This window comes from Monodon monoceros, unplaced genomic scaffold (assembly GCF_005190385.1).
Source record: "Monodon monoceros isolate NGI ecotype Baffin Bay Population unplaced genomic scaffold, NGI_Narwhal_1 Super_Scaffold_5, whole genome shotgun sequence".
NCBI classification, from domain to species: Eukaryota; Metazoa; Chordata; class Mammalia; order Artiodactyla; family Monodontidae; genus Monodon; species Monodon monoceros.
In genome coordinates, this window is record NW_021703782.1 from 68,512,571 (window position 1) to 68,534,159 (window position 21,589).

Genomic DNA, 21,589 nt, shown 5'->3' on the forward strand with positions numbered 1-21,589 from the left:
ACCTAAATGCCCAGCGACAGACGAATGGATAAAGAAGATGTGGTACATACGTACAATGGAATGTTATTCAGCCATAAAAAGGAACGAAATTGGGTCATTTGTAGAGATGTGGATGGACCTAGAGACCGTCATACAGAGTGAAGTAAGTCAGAAAGAGAAAAACAAGTATCATATATTAACGCATATATGTGGAACCTAGAAAAATGGTACAGATGAACCAGTTTGCAGGGCAGAAATAGAGACACAGATGTAGAGAACAAACGTATGGACACCAAGGGGAGAAGCAGGGGGTGGGTGGTGGTGGGATGAACTGGGAGGTTGGGATTGACATGTATACACCAATACGTATAAAATAAATAACTAATAAGAACCTGCTATATAAAAATAAATAAATAAATAAAAACAAACAAAAAGACTGGGAGAGGTGGCTGCTTTATGTAATGCATAGAAACAAATACAGAAGAAAATGAAGAAAGAGAGGAATATAAATAACAAGATAAAATTCCAGAAACAGACCTTAATGAAATAGAGATAAGTGGTTAACCTGATACATAGTTCAAAATAATGGTCATTAAGATGCTCAGAGGTCAGAAGAACAATACATGAACAAAGTGAGAATTTCATTGAAGAGAAAATATTTTTAAAGTACCAAACAGAGGGAATTCCCTGGTGATCTAGTGGTTAGGACTTCGCACTTTCAACTGCTGAGGGCCCGGATTGGATCCCTGGTCGGGGAAGTAGGATTCCCACAAGCCACATAGCAAGGCCAAAAAAACCCCCAGTACCAAACAGAAATCACAGAGTTGAAGAATACAATAATCAAACTGAAAAATTCAATAGAGGGGTTCAACAACAGTTCAAGCTGAAGAAAGGATCAGGAAACTCAAAGACAGGACATTGAAATTCATCCACTCAGAAGAGAAAAAAAAAAAAAAGAGTGAAGATAGCTTAAAGGATTTATGGGACCATAAATTTGATCAATATACACATTATAGGAACCCAGAAAGAAAAGAGAGAAAGGAGTAGAAAACTTATTCAGGAAAATAAACAGACATCTAGATCCAGGAATCTCAGAGTTCCAAATAATATGAATCCAAAGAGACCCACTCTGAGACACATTGTAATTACATTGTTAAAAATTAAAGACAAGGAATCTCAAAAGCAGCAAAAGAAAAGCAACTTGTTATATACAAGGGAACCCCTCATAAGACTATCAGAATATTTTTCAGCAGAAATTTTGCAAGCCAGAAGGGGAGTGGCGTGATGTATTCAAAGTGCTGAAAGGAAAAACTGCCTACCAAAAAATTCTAGCCAGCAAAGTTGTCCTACAGAATTGAAGGAGAGATAAAGAGTCTTCCAGACAAGTGAAAATGCTAGATAAAAGATGTAAGATGTTTATTCCTAGGTATTTTATTCTTTTTGTTGCAATAGTAAATGGGAGTGTTTCCTTAATTTCTCTTTCAGATTTTTCATCATTAGTGTATAGGAATGCAGCATTAGAGATTTCTGTTCATTAATTTTGTATCCTGCTACTTTACCAAATTCATTGATTAGCTCTAGTAGTTTTCTGGTATTTAGGATTCTCTACGTATACTATCATGTCATCTGCTACCTAAGGAGACAAAAGACCTGTATGCAGAAAACTATAAGACACTGATGCAAGAAATTAAAGATTATACAAACAGATGGAGAGATATACCATGTTCTTGGATTGGAAGAATCAACATTGTGAAAATGACTATACTACCCAAAGCAATCTACAGATTCAATGCAATCCTGATCCAACTATCAATGGCATTTTTCACAGAACTAGAACAAAAATTTTCACAATCTGTATGGAAACACAAAAGACCCCGAATAGCCAAAGCAATCTTGAGAAAGAAAAATGGAGCTGGAGGAATCAGGCTCCTGGACTTCAGACTATACTACAAAGCTACAGTAATCAAGACAGTATGGTAGTGGCACAAAAACAGAAATATATATCAATGGAACAGGACAGAAAACCCAGAGGAAAATCCACATACATATGGTCACATTTTTTTTGTGTGTGTGTGGTACACAGGCCTCTCACTGTTGTGGCCTCTCCCATTGCGGAGCACAGGCTCAGTGGCCATGGCTCATGGGCCCAGCCACTCCGTGGCATGTGGGATCCTCCCAGACTGGGGCACGAACCCGCGTCCCCTGCACTGACCTATATACACCATCAAATGTAAAATAGCTAGCGAGTGGGAAGCAGCCACATAGCACAGGGAGATCAGCTCGGTGCTTTGTGACCACCTAGAGGGGTGGGATAAGGAGGATGGGAGGGAGACGCAAGAGGGAGGGGATATGGGGATATATGTATATGTATATGTATAGCTGGTTCACTTTGTTATACAGCAGCAACTAACACAACATTGTAAAGCAATTATACTCCAATAAAGATGTTAAAAAACAAAAAGATGTAAGATGAAATACAAGAATATCTAGCTAACAAATTCTGGCTCAAGATAAATAGGAACAAAAGACAGCTATATCGAATGACATAGAAAGAAAATATAAAATTATAGAAATCATTCAACATAACAAATTTTTGTGGCAATAAATATAACGAGTTTAAATTCCCCCATCAAGAGTGACCACAAACTGAGTTTTTTAAAACATCCCCACCACCACCAAAGATGGGCTTAAAAATAGAAGAAGAATGGAAGTAGATATTTAGGGAAAACACAAATAAAAAGAAGTGCAATCCTTATGAGTCAAAATATTCAGTAACGACAAAACGTTAGCAAAATAAAATTAGAGATGAGGCATCTAATTCAGTCTTATTTGGGGAAGTCGGTAAAGTTTCCCAAAGAAAGTCATGATGTTTATTTTGTTTGCTCACCCACTACCTCAATTCGTTTTCCATCCTTCACTGTGCTCAGTGAGCGCCTCCATTAATTGAAGTTTAAATCAATTGCTTTCAAACCCTTTTCAAACTCTCTTCACAGGTGATACTGCTACCAATACACACACACTCTCGCGTGCATGCTCATACAAATAACTGAAAAAAAGTTTCACAAAACGATGCTTATCTTTACCATGTGTGAATCTCTCTGACAGTTTCTAATATAATTTATCCTATTTCTTCTTTTTCCTTTTTTTCCTAAGATATCTAACATTATTAGGCACCAGGGAAATACAAATTAAAACTATGAGATACCACTACATACACCATTCATGTCTAGTAATAAAAAGAATGAAATCCTTATACACACAATCACATGGATAAATCTCAAACACATGTTAAGCAAAACAAGTCAGACACAAAAGGGTGATTCCATTTATAAAAAATTCAAGAACAGGCAAAAGATAATCTACAGTTATAGAAATCAGTATCTTGGTAATGGCTGGAGAATGACTGGAAAGAAGCATGAGAAAACTTTCTGGGATGATGGAAATGTTCTCTATCATGATCTAGATGATGTTTGTATGTGTATATGTATTTGTCAAAATTTATCAGTCTGTATGATTAATATTTGTGCATTTGACTACACATAAATTATACATCAATAAAGGAATATTAGCATTTTTAAGAGGCTAAATAAGATTTAGTCATCAAAGAGAAAGTGGGGTAAAAAGACTCCAAGCACAAGTGGCAGCACAGCAAAAGGCAAGATGAAATATAAGGCAAAGAATACCATGACCTACATCTGGAGAGGTAGAGGGCACGTGTACGCCACATTTGGAAGTTTGGACATTATTATATGTGCCATGGAAACCCTCCCGTGGAAGAATGACGTTAATAATATTGTCAGATTTGCATACATGACGTCAATCTTCTATCAATGTGAAAGATGCAGACAGGCACCAGGGAGGCCATCTGGGTGTCTTAAATATGTGTTTGTTGGAGGAGGTAAGGAGGGTGGGTTTGGGAAAGACTGGCTATTTACTGTAGCTGAAGCATGGGACACTTAGTGAGGAGGTAGAGGTGTCTAGCTTAAAGAAGATGGGTCACAACTGTAGAGGCCTTATATGCCACAGGAAGGAGTTTGACATTATCCCAGATGAATGGATGAGAGGAAACACGAAAATGAACAGTTACAGAGCACATACTGTGTACCAGACTGTTGCTAGTTACTTAGTGTGAATTCTCTTCATCTGCATGAGAGACCCAGGATGTAGACGCCATTAGCCCACTTTACAGATGAAGAAACCAAGAGACTCAGAAAGAAAGAATGAATTTTCTAAGGCCACACAGCTAGTAGCCATCACAACTATAATGCAAACCAAGGACTATCTAGATTTAAATACCTGCTCTTTCCAAAATACCTCACTGTCACCATAGTTTTGAAAAACATAAAAGCATATGACAATCCTAAAATGTAGATTTTCATCCAAATTGCATGCAGGAGTCAGGAGGACCAATATGAAGGTTACTGCAATGATCCAGGCGAGCAACAATGGTACTAAAGATGGTGAGATGTGATCCTGTTCTGAATATATTTTGTAGGTAGAGCTGAGAGGATTTGTGAATACATTGGATATGGGGTGAAAGAAACAAGAACAATCAAGGATGGCTCCAAAACTGGGGGCCTTAGCAACCAAAAGTTTGTACTGCATTAACTGAGATGGGAGAGATTGTGGGAGAAGTAGATTTGGGGGGACATCAGGTGCTCAGGTATTAAATCAACTAAGATGTCTGCTAGACTTCAAGTCTACCGGTCAATGCCAAACAAGCATGTGGACATAAGGAACTGATACTCCAGGGAGTTTTTGTTTAAGTGTGTGTGTGTGTGTGTGTGTGTGTGTGTGTGTGTGTGTGTGTTTTCCTTTCATATAAATGGGATCACACTTCACATACTGTCTTAACAACACAGATTTGCTTATAGATACAAAATGAATGAATGAAGCAATCAATCAGTGTACACTTGCAAAGAGAGATGTCTGGATAAAGTTTTAATAATAGGGATCTCTAAGTGGTAAGATGGTGTGTGGCATGTATTTTGGGTTCTTCACTGCACTTTTTGAATTTTTTACAGTGAACATTGGATTGTCCTTCCAAATACAGTAACACGATTTTCAAAGGATGTTAGAGGAAATTTATTTTACATATAATAAATCCCAAAAGTGAATATGTCCTCCAACACAGAAAGTATACAATAACTACACCTTAGCACTTGTCTTCTGTTTCACACAAAGAGCTAAAATGAGTATGTACTGACATGAGTTTTAAACATTATGAATAACTCAATTTCACGTCATTTTGACGGGACCAGATGCCCTTTTGTATATTGATGATACTAGCTGAGCTCGAGACTGTCTGTGGAGTAGGAGTATATGTGTATTTTATATGTAAGCTTATACAAATATGTGTGTCTGCAATCTGTATTAGGACTTGGCAGGTGCCTTCCTCACCAGTGCTATAAGACTCCTTGCAAAAGAACCCTGCCTTTTAATGAGTTTACCATTAAAAAAAAATGGGACACTGCCTGGTTCCACAGTGTTAAATGAAAATAACATTGAGTTGAGTTAATCTGATTGCATAGGATCTATTTTCCCCCTTGCTGCAAATCAGAGCAGTTTTCAGCTAACAAGAATGGGTGCCCTACTTGAACGGGCAGGGGTACTGCTGCTAGTCAGAGCAGCATTTAGCATGGCATTGCCATCATTACATCCCCAGGTTCGAGGCAATGAAACTCCAGGAGCGGCAAAGTCAAATCAGTTCAATTGTCCGATTGTTCATACTCATAAAGTGGGGAAGCTGGCAGGGGTCCGGCATAAAACTTGGAGTTCTGCACTGGAGCTCCTTTAAGGTAATTCATTGCCCTCTGCAGTAGCTTAAATCAGAAGGGCCAGCACAGTCACAGTAAATGCAGTTCCCCACACTGCTTGAGAGCAATATCGCAGATAGCCGGCTGCTATGCCAGATGTCAAAGGTGCACTAAAAGCACTTGTTTTTGATCTACCCCATTCCCGAGAAGTACAATGGATGGGCCTTTAAGCACTGCCATAAAAAAAGATTGTGATTAATGAAGCAGCACAACTTAATAAACCAAGTTGACTCCCGCTTCCTTCTCCTAGGCGTTTTCACTGTCCACAAAGCCGTTCTTTTACTTAGCAGCAGGGACATGTAAAATGTTAATCATCAATCTGTGGGCCATTAAAGAAGTTGCTTTCCCTTTCTCAACTTGAAAACCAAGGGGGAATGATAATAGGTTTGGTTAACAGAGCCATTCACATAATGGAGATGTGTGGAGGAAAGCTTTGATAGAGTCAGCGTGGGAGCCTTGAGCACTAATCCATCCTGCTCTCTGGGACCAGGAGTTCAGAGCCTAGCTGAGGCTGGGAGGCTCAGGATGGAGACTGGGGGGAATGTCTTGATCTGGCTGGACCAACAGGAGGTTACCGCATCTGAGTGAGGCCCAAAATAAGATGAGAAGGCATGGAAGCTTTCTGTGCCAGAAGAGCTGGACAAGGGCTGTAGGTATTGCCTGACCTTATCTGGCCTTTTTCCTCACAGAACAGAGGACCACAGCAGCCTTCCCAGGTAGGCAATGGCTGTGTTCCCTTCACCAGGTAAACTCTGGGTCATCCTCCGTGACCAACAGAACCGTCCCTTGCCCAGAGAGCAACAGAGTTTTCAGCGAATTCACCAAAACCCAATGAAATACTTTCTTTGCTGGAGTCAAAGGTATATCAGTCAGAGATACACAACTTAAAATTTTACTCATGGTTTAGGAATTGCTTTGGCAGGGGCAGGAGTCAGAGACACAGGGATCGGGCACATGGTCCACAAATGTTTGATATAGTCAATCAGTTAATTTTGGCAGGAAAAAGAAAAACTACTGGAAGACGGTATCAGGACATTTTGAAATGTCCATGGTTAGGAAAGGTGATGCTAAAATTAAGAACAGTTCACTGCATCTCTTTTCACTCCTTTAGGGAAACTCTTGGTCTTGTCTTGCCTTGATAAAGAAAGCTTAGACTGCAAGCCTGAGGAGATGCCTCCAGCTCCTAGAGAGAGTCTGTGTCTGATGACCCCAATGAGAGGAGGGCCGAGAGCCCATGGCATTTTGAGAAACTCTATCTGGTCAGCAAAGTGCTATTTCCCTGCTAGAACCTTTACCTTTCAGATTGAGAAAACTTCCATCAGCCATATCACAGGTAATAATGATATTATTGGTGATATGAAGTGAATCTGGAAGGTATGAACAGTTAGAGCCCTTCCCAAAAAACCCTTAGAGCCAATTCTACTGATTGTAATCACTCACTGAACTCTTAAGTTCCTGTGGGCAGTGTCTACATCACAGTCAGTTCTAAGGCCAAGCAGGTTATACTCAGTGGATGATTAATAAATGTCTGCTGAATTAATTAATTAACCCGGAATTGATTATGTTCAAAGCATTTCCTAACTTCCCTAGCCTGCATAATAAAACTCATTTGCTAAAATTACATGAAAGGCTTTTATCAAATTTACCCATCTTTCTCAGCTTTATCTCATGCTACCTCCTACTATATCCCAATATGTACCTAGTTTCTAGGTATCCCAATACCTAGAGACTAGCTATACAACTATTCACCATTCCCCAAACATCTCTCCCAGCTGCTGTTCCCTCCACCAGGTAAACTCTGTGTCATTCTCTGTGAAGCCTTCCCTTCCCTCTTGAGAAAGGGAGTCCCTCTTTCACTGGAATTCAAAAGCATTTTGCAAATGCCCCAAGTTTAGCTTCTGGTGCAGTGAGGTTGTTTTACATGTCTGCCTTCTCACAGACCTGTGAGTACCCACCTTCCTAATCATGGCAAACACTAGGCACTTAGTGAGTCTTAGTTAAGTCAATAAATCAATGACTGAACCAGTAAAGTAATGGAGCAGACACTGGGGATTTACCCCAAAATCACATGTTCTGTCTAGTCCACCTATGCTCTGTCAGCCATGGCTCTAGGGGACTGAGAAATGAACAGATCATAAATTTTCACAATAGTACTCTAAAAATGTCCTCAATTTTAAAATTTGATAAAGTGAAATGTTTCATGAAAATGTTTCAATTCCCCACCCACTGCCCTTCAAGAAATGGTCCAAGATGACTCTTAAAAATCATTTTCAAGCTTATGAATCCAAGCTTTAAAGTCAGAGCAATGCTTAAGTTCTTCTACTTTGTGGGAAAAGTATATGATAATTAACTCTCTTCATAAAATTTAGTTAATTTCCCATCTCTTATGTATATCCAAGTTTTCCACCTCCATCTTAGCTCTTGCCACAGTGAAAATTTACCGTGATCATGGCCATTCAGTGTAGGAAATTAATTAACATTCTCCACAGGACCCTCATTTGTATAGTATATTAATAGGCTCCTTATGTAAATTTCTACTCTTACCTCACTGCTTATATGCCTGCTAGCTGGTTGTATGCAATTTAGAAATGAGGGCAAGAAATTTTTGATTTCACGTGATGCCGCTTAGAGGGACGGTGAGAAGGGAAATGGATGGAGGTCAAGCAGTGAGAGGAAAGTCACAATGGACATATTTTATAGCTGTCACTAAACTAACAGTGCTCAATAAAGCCAACTCTCATTCCAAGTAGATTTTACTTTTTGTGTCCAGTAGATTTTGCCATTATAAGTAAATTATAGGAAAACAAAAAGGAATATACCTGATGATACTGTGAAGATGCCTGGTGCAAGAAGATATGGAGTGTTAGTCAAAAGTGTTCCATGACCTAAACAAGGAGAACTTTGTATTAAACATTTCTGTAGAAAGAAAAAACCCCACTCTCCAAAGCCCTACCAAAGAACACCCACCTTCCAGAGCCACACTCAATCAAGTGAAAAATTGGACCAGAATAAATAATCCTCAATTTGACACATTTTGTTAGCTGTCCATCAAACCCCTTTCTCTCTTTTTCTTGGACGCACTGCTACACTGCAGTTGCTAGCCTCTTTTGCAGGTAGGCAGGACTGTGTGACTGAGTTCTAGCTGATGGGATGTGAACAAAAGGATGTGTGCCACTTCTAGGGCTGACCCATAAAACCTCCCATGTGCTCTTCCCTTTCATGTCATTTTCTTCCCTTTCACGTCATTTTCCCCTTGGTGCCCGTCTGTTAAAGATGATAGAACCACTTGTCAGCCTGGGTCCCAGAAAGACTGTGTGGAACAGAGAACTCAACCACTCGCCACAGTCTGTCCTGGAATGTTAAGTGAGAAATAAATGTCTATTGTGTCAAGTCATCACATTTTTGTGCCTATTTACTGTTGTTGCCCAGCCTCCCCTAATACAGAACCATTTCAATACTAGCATTCTAGGATCAATGTCATGAACTATTAGCCTTTTGTTTGAAAAGAGAAGCAGATGGGGGAGGTTATGCATGTGTGGGGGCAGATAGTATAAGGGTAATCTCTGTACCTTTTGTTCAGTTTTGCTGTGAACCTAAAATTGGTCATTTAAAAAAGCCTATTTTTTAAAAAGAGAGAAGCATCTCCAGCTCCACCAATCCTGGGTGGGAAACTGTTTTGGCGATAAAATAAGAATATCTTCAATAATAATGATTAACAACTTCCCAGCATGACTATTGTGTGCCAGACACTGTACTAAGTGTTCCATGTACATTATCTCTAATTCTCAGACTACTCCTGCTTGGTACACATTAGGTTACACAGATGAATTTGCTCTACAACATTTAGGCACAAGAAATGGCATATTACCTTATTTTCCTAAATCTAGAGAGAGGTCCGCTCTCTGCAAAAGGATAAAAGAGTTAGTCTCATTCATATTTCGGGATTCCAAAACGTGTAAGAACAAAAGCAGTTCACTGGGTGCTTGAAAAACAGAGAAGGGCTTCTAACCTTGGCCATCAGGCCCACAGGCCCACGGGATCCATTCACAGGCAGGTGGCTCCATTTGATCCATGACTAGCATGGACATGTATTGTTCCCTGTGACTTCTCAGGCCATAGCTCTTAGTCAGTCCTGATATCCATGAACTGGCCCTTCACAAGCCCTACGCCTCTTACACAAAACACCATCATCTTCCCTGACTCCAGGAGTGAGTCTCTCTTCTCTTCTCAGGGTAGGCTTCCTCTGCCTCACGAGCTCCAAGTTCTAGCCCCCATCAATTTTCCAGATGTCTTGGTGAGAGGCTGTCATATTGGGACCTGCAACTTATGCAGTAAGCCATTACGGTCCTGAGGCAAGGGCATCCACCTACTTTCTTGGGATGGAGAATAGCAAGAAGAAAGATAAGTCGGTCTATTAACAGACCATCGTACCATATTCATACGATAAGCTGGGTTGAGAGAGGTTAATCAAGTTGCCCAAGGTAACAAATTATTCAGTGGCAGAGCTTCAGTTCAAACCTAAGTCCACCTGGTTTCAGGGTTTAGAGAACTTTCTACTATTCCATGAAGCCCCTTCTGGGACAATTCAAGGCATGCCACAGGCCTAAGTGGCCTTTCATGACAACAGGAAATAATCACAAATCATCCTAAATAAAATGAAATATCTGAAAGACTCATTGAAATCCAAGTCTTACAGAGTCTTTTCACTGAAATCTCAACAGTCGCCCAAGCCTGGTATTCAAATAGCTACTTTCTGCTTATACAAACACACATATTATATACACACATACAAATAAGCAAAGTGAAATATTAAAATCATTAGTCATTAATTTGCAATATCATTTTGCAACTAGAATTCTAAAATCAGATATCTAATGAATTATCCTCTTTGAAAAGCATAGACAAGTAAATCTTATTTGACCCATATGACAGCCTTATAAAGATTTCCTAGTTAAAAACTTATTCACACACAGAAACATCCGAATATTTTTTAAGAAAACAGAGGAGAAGTTTAATACAACAAGAGAACATTATTTGCCTTAACTCAAATTCAGTCATTATTAAGAAAAATGGTGATTACTTAGAAGGCCTGAGTTCTAGTCTCTCCTCAGACAATATCGTTATATTAACTTTGAGTGAAACACAATCTCTTTAAATCTCATTATTTTCATCTATCCTTTTAGTTCTCTCTCTCTCTTTTTTTTTTTCTAATTCTACATTTCTGGAAAAATAGGTACCTCACTTAGGTAAAATTAATGATGTTTCTTGGTTCATATTTGCAGCTAGTGTAGTATAAAAAGATGTAACAGAAATAGGAAGTCAGAGAAAGGAAAATGAAGAGAGAAGAAAGGAAGCAAGGAAGCATGGAAGGAAGCAAGGAAGAGAGGGAGGGAGGGAAGACGTGAGAAAAATAGTTCTCATTATCATCCGTATTTCTCAAGGCTGGTCACTTTCAGTTCTTTGGAATCAGTCTGGAATATTGCACACTTTGGGTATTCCACTCCCACTGGAAGGCCCATACCTCTGGAGAAGATGGGATGAAACAGGATGTCTTAGCCTGACACCATTAAATATGTGATTTATCTAACTCTGTTCTGATTCCACGCACTTCATGCAACCCTTTGATTATAATCCAGCTTCCAAGGCCTCCAGGGACACAGTGTGATGGTCAGACTGATAAAGGTTTTGTCGTTTGCATAGATTCTATTTCTCACTATAAATTGATAAACTGGAATGTCACTAGATGCTATCAAATAGTTAGCTGCTGTATTGACCAACAAATATCTAATTTTTTAGGAAGACATAAAAGGAGGACAGAAATGCAAGTGGAAACAGAAAAATTCATTGGTAGACACAGTGCCAGACCCAAAAGAACCCACTCATCATCTTGCACTTACCTTCTGATGATGACAAGAGGAAGTGCCTCTACCATGGACTCACACTCTATGAATGGCTATTTACTGTGCAGCAAAGATTTCCTTGACAGTGACATGTACAGAGAGGACACAAGGTAACATTCCACAAATGCCAGTTTGGATTTTCTCATCCAGTGGCCTAAGTTAGGTCTGACTTCCAAATCTGTGTTTCAAACCATCATAGGGATTCACGCTCTAGTAATTCTAAGTGTGCTGGTTAGTATTGCCTAGCCATCTATGTCATTGATTTGATGGATCTTTAAATCCTGGCTCCTCCCTGGGTAGCTGATTTAATTAAGTTGCCTAACGTATAAGCAGCCTTTTCAAATCTTTGGAATGGGCATTTAGCACAATGCCTAGAACATAATGAGTGCTCAACACACATTGCCTATAATAATAATAATATTTAAAAGTTATCATTATAATCATTATCATTGCTGGGCAATGACAAATCAGTATACTGTAGACTCCTTATTTGTTTTGGAGAGCCTTGAAGACAGAAATGGATCTTATCTCATAGGTCTAACCTTAGGGTCAGGACATAACACATGGTAAAGCTCAATGAGTATTTCTTAAATAGGATATATACGGAAGTTGTACAAAACTAAGGACTGCACTGTACATCATCACCATACCTCTCTTCCAATCCCCAGAAGCCCTTTAGCAGTAGGCAAACACCCCATGTCATGAAGCCCGGCCCATGTTTGTTTTCCTCTGTAACACTCAGGTGATCTCCAGAACACATCACTCTCTACTCTCTCAATAAAATAATTCACCAGTCCTGCCACCATCCGTGATATTCTCTGTCCTCTCCCACAGCAGATACATGCAACCAACGGTCATTCCTCCTCCTTCTCTCCATTGTTGCCAGCATCTCTGCTCCCCAAGTCCCTTTCTACAAAATTCCAGGGGCAAGTAGGGAATTCCATGGCAACACACTGTAACAGTTTTCTGGGACTGCCATAACAAAGCAGCATAGACTGGGTGACTTAAACAAGAGAAATTTCTTTCCTCCAGTTCTGGAAGCTGGGAGTCCAAGATGTCAGTGTGTCTGGTTTCTTGCGAGGCCTCTCTCCTTGGCTTGGAGGTGGCTGCATTCTCTCGGTCTTCACATGATCATCACTTTCAGTGTGTCTGTGTCCTAATCTCCTCTTCTTATAAGGATATCAGTAATATTGAATCGGGGCCCACCCTAATGACCTGATTAAAACTTAATTACCTCTGTAAATACCTTATTTCCAAATACAATCATATTCCGAGGTAGTGGGGGTTAGGATTTCAACACGATTCAGCCCATAAGACACACCAAGGATTTCTTTTGGTTACCAAAGCATCCTGAGGTTCTGTGACTTCTTGCTGGTGACCAATATGATAAACAGAAAAAGATTCATTAGAAGCCAAAGTGCAATCACATGACACCAATGATGATTCCCCCAAATCCCTCCAGTGAAAGGCAATTATTATGTCCACATTTGGACAGTCATTAGCCAAAGGGTTTCTACCATAACAATTGTAAGGACTTTCTGACTAATATAGCAGGTGGAATTTCTAAAGGTTCAAAATGAAAACAAACAAACGAAAACCACTAGGGGAAGACGAGAATTCTAAAGGAAGTTAGCTACTAAAAGACACTGGCAAGCCATAGGCAGAATTTTCTTATTATTAAACAGCACTACACTGACAAAATCTAAATCAGCATTAATTAAATTTTTTGTAAAACATCAACCTTTGCAAATATCAAGATTCTAAACCTGCTCTTTTTTCATTCCTAAAAATATCACCAATGATGGTGTCAGATTTGGACTTTACCTATCCTGGAAGGCTTTCTTTGGGCAGAAGGTGGCAAAAGATGTTAGCTGTGTAAACCTAAATCCATCAATAAACAAAATAAGTAGGAGACACTGTAAAATGGTGAACATCCTGATTTTGAACTACTTTAATTAAGTTTCAAAACAAAAAGGGGGCAATGAGATTTTTCCCCTTGGAAAGAGAGAAACAGCAGAAACCACTTTTGTGTTTATACTGAAACAAGTTCACTGAGCATCCTCTGTAAACATGAAATAATGGTCACATAATATGAAAAATGAAAACCCCTTATTACTTATTGAACTGGATCCCATGCTCACGAGAAGCCTTTCAAATAAGATTCTCAAAGGACCTTATAAATGCTCTCTCATTATCGTTTGCCTTTGTTTGAAAAGGTAAGGCAAGTTACCTCATCTCATTGCAGAGTTAGGGTTTAAGACAAAGGTTAAAAGAATTATATAAAGTTAAACCAAATCGGCCAATGATAGAGACCAAGGGTTGTTATCTCTTGAGGACTGAAAGTTTCTTTTTGAAAAATTAAGCAACTTAACTAATTATTTTTAGGAGAGCATTTCATTACCTGTATATCAAGGTCCAGGAAGAAAAATCACAAAATAATAACTATGCTAAATAAAAAAATCAGTGTGGTTTCCAGAACCCTTTCTATTCTGTGTACCCATCCATGTGGCTGGAGATCTGAAATGCTATTTAAGTCTCATTTTCCTTCAGAAGCTAACCTCTGTGGAATAAAATGCTGCTAAGGGAGAAAAAAATCTTTTCTGTCATTTGACTTTAACTTATGATAAATTAGCTTCAACTAGTTTCTTAGAAAATTGCCCAAGAAATGACTACAGAAAATTAAATACCAAGACTTCAAAGAGGCAAACACACAGCCTTCAAATTCCGACCTCAGAGAATAATCCTCCCTTTCTCATGCTTTGGAGAGATGTGAGTAAAGAAATCGTACTAGGGCATGGTAATGAACCATCTTTCAAATGACTTTTCTATCAATCTTCTTTTCAAAGGGTAATAAAGTGATGATTATTTCTAGGCAGTTTCTGGGAAGTTATCATCTCATTTCAATAGTCACCAGTAAGAAGGACAGTACTTTGGTATTATCGCCACAACGATAAGGGCAAGAACTGGTTGAGAATTCAACAGACAAGGTGTAGGTTGTTAAAAGCTATTTCCTGGAAAATTAAAACAGAGAGAGATCAAAAGAATTGTGTTGGGTCTTAAGGAATTGGTAATCATTCCCTTCTAGATTAAAAATGCAAATCTGATTTATTAACTAGTGAATGAAATCCATTATCATGTGAGGGTTTTATTATTTCTTTCAACAAATAATGTTGAAAGCTTATCATGTGCCACACTTCGTGCTAGATGCCGGTGACTGATGGAGAAGGGTAACAAGCCATGGCAGGAGCATCTGTGTCATGACTTCTAGAAACTGAGTGATCCATCTCAACTAAAACAGTAACAACAAAATTTTTTTTTTTTCAATTTTTGATTAAATGGTTGGTAGGGAAGTTTTAGTCACCCGGTACTTGTTTTGCAAAGCTACAGAAAATAACAGGGTGAGGAACACCCAAAACTATATCTGATCTCATTCCCCAGAGTTGTTAGAAGTTTTAAGATGTCATGGGGCAAAAGTCACTCCAGGAATGTACAGCCCCATGGAGGGGAATACCCATGCACAGGATGCCTTCAGGAAGGACTCCCCGGAACCTGGCTGCTTCTCTGGTCCCCAGGTTCAGATTTCCATCTGTGAGATTGGCTAAGGGCTCATACAAGGATTATGCAATCCATTTTTCCTCAGTGGTTCCTAAAACCAGCCCCATCTATGTCCTTTTATTTGCCCTAATTCTCTTATTCCAGTCTGAACCTACTGCCCACTGGCAGATAGGGTATGGAATACATCTCTGGATTCAACATTTGCCCAGAAGTCAAATTTTTTAGCACTCACCAGAAATCCAAACTTGTAACAACAACCAAAAAAGAAAGAAACATGAGATATAACACTTTCTGAGGGCAAAGAAATGTTATGTTCATTGCACCCTCATTACTTACACACCACAGGGAAGGCACTTAATAAATATCTGTTGAATAAAATTAACCAAATGGATGAATTCATTCATTTGTGGTCATGAATCAAAGTCATGATTGTCACATTGGTATCTGCATGCAAGCTATCCCACAGTGACCTTTGCCCAGCAGCTGGTTCACCTTTTTAAAATGTTATTCGGGTGATTTTTCTTAAAAAGAGAGTGAGAAAATCATAACACAGAAAATTAAAATCAAAATGTGTTTTTTCAAGTTCCATTCCAGGTAACAAATATTTGACCAATGAATTAATGCTTTTAGTTTGGCTTGGATAGGCAAATTGCCTCCTTCCAATAGTTGAACACGGCTCTGAAGTGAGCATAAAGAGATCCCTTATTGATTTGCAGAATAGGATAAAGCAGTTAAGCTCTGAAAAAAGCATTAACATTTTATCCTCATTGCCAATCAAGAAATCACCCAAGTTTCCCACCTCCCACCACCCCAAAGACCAAAGTAAAAAGGCTCTAAATCAGCCCTTGCGCATCTCACAAGAGCCAGACACTATCTTTGGCAAATCAAATCCTTGGCTTTCCATCCCCCTATCCCTGGGCAACATTTCCCCAAAGTATAACCTCAGAAGGCAGGAGTGTTGATTTAAAAAGCAAGCCAGCTAATGTAAGGGCTAACGAGAAAGATAAGTTGAAAATTTCAAATCCAGGAGGTCTGTTGCTGGTAGATTCGAACGCTTTATAATGAGGAAAGGAGATTCAGGAAGAGTGGGGAGAAGATTCCCAGCCCTCCAACTCCTCCTTGTGTGAACAGTTTGTGCTTGTTCTGAGGTAGGGTGACCCTGATAAGTGCGAAAGAGGGATGACCGATCCCCCAAATATGCTGTACAGCAGGGGTCCCCGACCCCCGGGGCCACGGACCAGTAACGGTCTGCGGCCTGTCAGGAACCGGGCCGCACGGGAAGAAGTGAGCAGCAAGTGAGCAAAGTTTCATCTTCCGCTCGCCATCACTGGCATTACTGCCTGAACCATCCCCCCCATCCCCCACCCCCCGCAATCGGCCCGTAGAAAACCTGTCTTCCACGAAACCAGTCCCTCGTGCCAAAAAGGGTTGGGACCACTGCTGTACAGTGTGGCTTCCAGGGACCCTTTCTTCAGGCCACTGAAACCGATTACATGTGCTCAGGCCATACTTAAAATATACACTCCAGCACTCGTTAAAGCCACCAGAACTCTGTATTTCAACCAGGCGATTACCTGTGAAACATGTTTTCATTCAAAAACCCCATCTTTCCTCATAGGACCTGACATAAAGTAATTTAGCTTGTAACATTATATACCCAGCTTTGAAAAAGGGAGTAATACTTTAGAGGTTGGCTTAGTCAACTCTCTAACCAATAGTGTCCCTGAGCGTAAGGGAAGGGAAAACATTTCTTAATAATTTCTAGTTTTATATATCCTTGTTCCCTTAAAAAAAAAAAAAAAAGGATGCAGGGGCGTTTGTTTTAGATTTCCCTTTCCTCTCTTCCAGAGAAACCTGAAATGCCTGGTTATCATATGATTCACTGACAATATTGAAACCCATCTAGATTTCACCAGGATGCTAACATTTTACTGGTTAGTTTGTACCAGAACGTGCTCCAGCCTGTGCAAATACACCCTTACTCCGTTGTTTTCCTTTGTGTCGCTCTTCAAAGCCCTATGCTGCTGGAAAGGAGAGGAGGGAGTCAAGTGACTTTTTAATGTACATATATACATAAATACAATATGTGGGTGAGGTGATGAATAGTAGTGGAGGTTACAGTCTGCACACATAGTAAGAAAATAAATTAAATTTATCTGCCTGGTTCTTTAGTGCCCAGCATTCTGCACAAGGAATGAGGTATGAAGAGCAGCATTCCTGGCTGAGTCATCTGTCTTCTTGTGCAACTTGAGGATGACGAACACACGCAAAGCACCCTGCACACAGGTCAATATCTAGGAGAAGCCATTCATCATATACCAGTGAGGTCCTTGGGGAGACATGAGGCTCAGAAGGCATGTCCCAGGAGGCCCTCAGGGTAAGGCCATCCCGGCAGAGGCTCTGACATAACCAGTGTTACATCAATCAATCTATGTTACCATAGAGTTCATAGAAGGGAGGGCAAGGGCTGTCATCTTCTTACTTCTCCCTTTCTTACAATCGTGTAAGGTCTTCTGGAGAATTATTACCCTCTTCCTCTGCTGGAGTCTCTTCAGCTGGTTCAGTTTTGATTTCAAGTCCAAAGGCGGAATTTATCCTTCCGGGGGAATAGTCATTTCTTTTTAAATCTGCAAGGAAGACAATTAAGACAGTTATAGAGAATCCTTATGAACATAATATTCACACAGATAGATTGGACTTCAGGACTTTAGGCCAAGTGCTCAGAGAGGACTCTGCTCCCTTGGGCCACTGATATGTGAAACTCAAACCCTCAACCATGTCCAGACTACACCCCACCATGCACATGTGTGACTCTAACTCCCCAAGGCTGTGTTTATTGGGGCAGGGGAGGCAAGCTTTGGTTGCTTGACTGAATACACGGTGCCCTATAAGACATGACCTGTCCAGAGTTAAGTGAGGCCAAACTGGAAACGGCATTTTCAGTTGTTGAATGATGGCAGAGCCAGAGAGTGCAGCCAAAATGGTGGACTCGGGATATCAATGGTCAGTTTTCTGCAACAAAGCTGCACCTCAGGATTGGCTGCACCTATAAAGACTTCATCCAATTATCAGATCTTATGCTTCCTGAAGCCTCCTCCTTTAATTTCACAGGGAAATTATCAAAAGAAATCATTAATAAAGGTAACCCTTGGGGAGAAACTTATGGAGGAGAGTGACCTTTAAATGTTTGTAAACCGTTGTATGCTGTGTTGATTAAATTTGTTAACCTTAAACATGCATTCCTTGTATTATTTTTTAATGTTAAATGGGGATTATCTGGACATAAAACTAATACATATTATAGTTTAATACTAACCAACAGTAATTACATCACTTCAACCCTCATGCCAAATTTATGAGATAGGTGCTATTATCCCCAGCTTACAGATGAGAATGAGGGCCAAGGTCACAAAACTAGCAAAAAGCATTTCTGGGATGTGAGCTCAACCTATGAATCCCATGCTTTTATACTATCCTGAACTGCCTCTGTTAAAAAAAAAAAAAAAAGAAAAGAAAAGAAAAAAAAAGTAAAACATAAACAAAAAGAAAAATCACCCCAATCCTGTTTTCCGAGCGAAACTTTTTAAAATTCAAATTACCAAATGTTCAAGTAAATGAGGATATTTTTTTAATCTCCATTTAAATGTGTTAACTAAGGTTTAGAAAGGAAGCAAGGATTAGGTCCAGAAATGGAGGAATTACTGAATTACTCAAAAGCCACCGTGGTAGGGAAAGAACGAAAGGAAGAAAGGAAGTGAGGGAGGGAGGAAATCTTAACCATACGGAAGAGCTAACTGGATGGAAGCAGTGAGTTATGCCTCAAGGCCCCCTTTCTCCTGGCTGACCAGATACAGTCCCTGATCAAGAATGAGAAGCTGCCCTGCCCAGGAAACAATGAATCAGTCCTGGGAAGAGGTCAGCGCCTGAGGATGCTGAGTTAATGGGCTGGACTCCAGCCTGCAATCACGGGATGGAGATATGTGTCAGCTCCTGCCTCCCACAGGGCCCTTACCTGGGGGCCTGGATGCCACTCAGCCCAGCCCCCTCTCCTTCCTGGGCTCCTTCTGACCAGAGGAGGCCAGTGGGCAGCTTGGCCAATGTGCTATGGACTGATCTCTTTGCCCAGTTCTTCTGGGTGGTTTGTGAGAAGGAGTCCTGGGCAGCTCCAAGAAGACATCGAGACCCCTCCTGTCTGTACTGCTCCAGTCTGATGTCCCCACCGCCACCACCCCTGGCTAATAAGCTATTTCCCACAGGAACTGGAATCTGCTCCACACCCCAGTCTTCTGCTACCTCGTGCCCACAAGGGCAACTCCTACCTCTAACTCCAACAAGATTAGAAAGTGCCTTTCTTTGTTGTAAATTTACACCTACTCCATCCCAGGTTACAATGGATATTACTGATTTCCAATTCAGGTTTTGATCATTTATGATAAGGCTGGAAGGGCTACTCAGCTTAAAAGACGTGAAATTCCATTCTAAGGACAAGTGTGGCGCAACCTTAGAAAATTAGTGAGCAAGCTGAGACAGACATAAAGCATCCCTTCTGAGATAAAAGGAAAAAATGCAGCAGAGCTGGGGCTGCCAATCTGGGGGACACAAACCTCCAGTCGCTTACTTTTATGTTAGAAATATTTTTCTGTGCTGACTCTATTAGTTTCAGAGAAAGTGTGCCATATTATCTAATCAGATTTTTAAAATATACCTTGTGATGTATGTTGAAAGTGGCAGGTTTTTATAGTGAAAAGCACTACTTTAATTGATAGCTGTTGTTTCCCTCCATGCCACACCCTCTCAAGTGTCCAATGAGTAAATAAGAATAGAATAGAAACTCTGTGGGCACCACTCAAGACCCAAAGGGGAGGGGGCGGGGCAGGGAACAGAGACCTGCCTCTGTCCAATTTTGCCCCAATTAAGTAGGAGGAACTTTTCCCTTGGAGAGACTGTGACAAGTATTGGGCCCAATGTTGTTTTATCACATTTTGGCAGAACCTGAAGTAAATCCCTGTCCTTTTAATCCCTTTAGAGACTTGAAAAATTTGCAGTCAGAAAGTCAGGCCTCAACTGCGAATGAGATAAAAATGTGATTAAGATTTCCTACTCTATCCCAGGTTACAATGGATGTTGTTCAATGAGAGATTTACTTAGAGAAAAATAGAATCGTTTGGGGGCATACCCGGGAGTTTGAGCTTCCGGCAGCAGGAGTTGCAATGATGTTTTGCAATGAAGTTTCTAATTGCATCTTCCCCTAAATTGGCTGGTCCAAACACCATTCCTCTTGATCTAGAGGAAATATCAGAATATCAATTAGATCACAGCTCACAAAAAGGAGCTCAACTAGGATTCTCTGAGATACCGAACAGTATCCCATAGTAACCCAGTAAACTTGAAGGAGCCAACAAAGAACAGAGCACTTTGGGGAAGCAACAATGTTAGGTTTGCAAATTTAAAATTCAAATGCACTTCAATCTTTGTACCCAACTCCAAGACCTACTGTGAAACTCATTTCCACGCTAATCTGATAGAAAAGTGAATTTTCTATGTACCACATTAAAACAAAATACAGTGAGACCCTTTTTAATGCATATGAGGTGAGAGAATGACATTCATTACCAACTGGTCTACTAGAATACCCGAAAGGTAAGTATAAAGTAAAATAAACTTGGTATTGGAACACCCCTTCTGAAAAAATTGATATGCATTGTTTCAAACCCACATACTTTTCTGAAAATAACCAATGTCCTCAAACACAAAAGCCCGACAAAACCCGAAACCCAGTATTCATGGCTCTTTTGATAGCTACTTCTACCCTGCAAACTGCCATAGCTGGGCTCTTTGTGAAAAGATAAGACAACTAGGAGATGATGATTTTGTGGAAGTAAATCAGTATATTTTAGGCACATTTTTAACACTCTATAATTATAATAGATCCTTAGCAGATTTTAGGATCAACGTTCATCCATTATTTGATCATTCACAACCATTATTCTTCGGCTGACACTCTACACACCAAGGAATAGAGCACACCAGAAACACTTCCAAAGAAACTTTATGAAAGCTAATATTTTATTTTAATGACATGCAGAGTGGGAAACAGCACATTTTAAAATCTGAACTCAATTACTGCTCTTAAATACCACGTCTTAAGAAAAAAGAAAAGCAAACTATCACAAAAGGAAACAATAAATTTCGCTTCTAAGGAATGCGGTTTTTCAAAAGGGATGTGGTGTAAAAATGGACTTTTCCATCTGAGTATTGAAACATTTATCTCAATTTCCACTTCCTTTTGGCAGAATAACAGTAGCTGCTCTGAAGATGTGCCAAGCTCAGAATGAGGGC

At 40.0% G+C, this 21,589-nt stretch overlaps 1 protein-coding gene across 2 annotated transcripts in view; it reads right to left on the bottom strand.

Moving 5' to 3' along the window:
- Positions 1-16,695: 16,695 nt before the first annotated feature.
- The window catches only part of TRPM6 (transient receptor potential cation channel subfamily M member 6), a 201,695-nt gene continuing 196,801 nt past the window's right edge, over positions 16,696-21,589 (bottom strand). For both annotated transcript variants that reach the window (XM_029202947.1, XM_029202944.1), the window contains 2 exons: positions 20,427-20,533; positions 16,696-17,877 (listed from right to left, as the gene is read on the bottom strand). In XM_029202947.1, the coding sequence (XP_029058780.1) occupies positions 17,744-17,877; positions 20,427-20,533 (241 nt within the window). In that variant the 3' untranslated portion in view covers positions 16,696-17,743. The remainder of the gene's footprint in view (positions 17,878-20,426; positions 20,534-21,589) is intronic.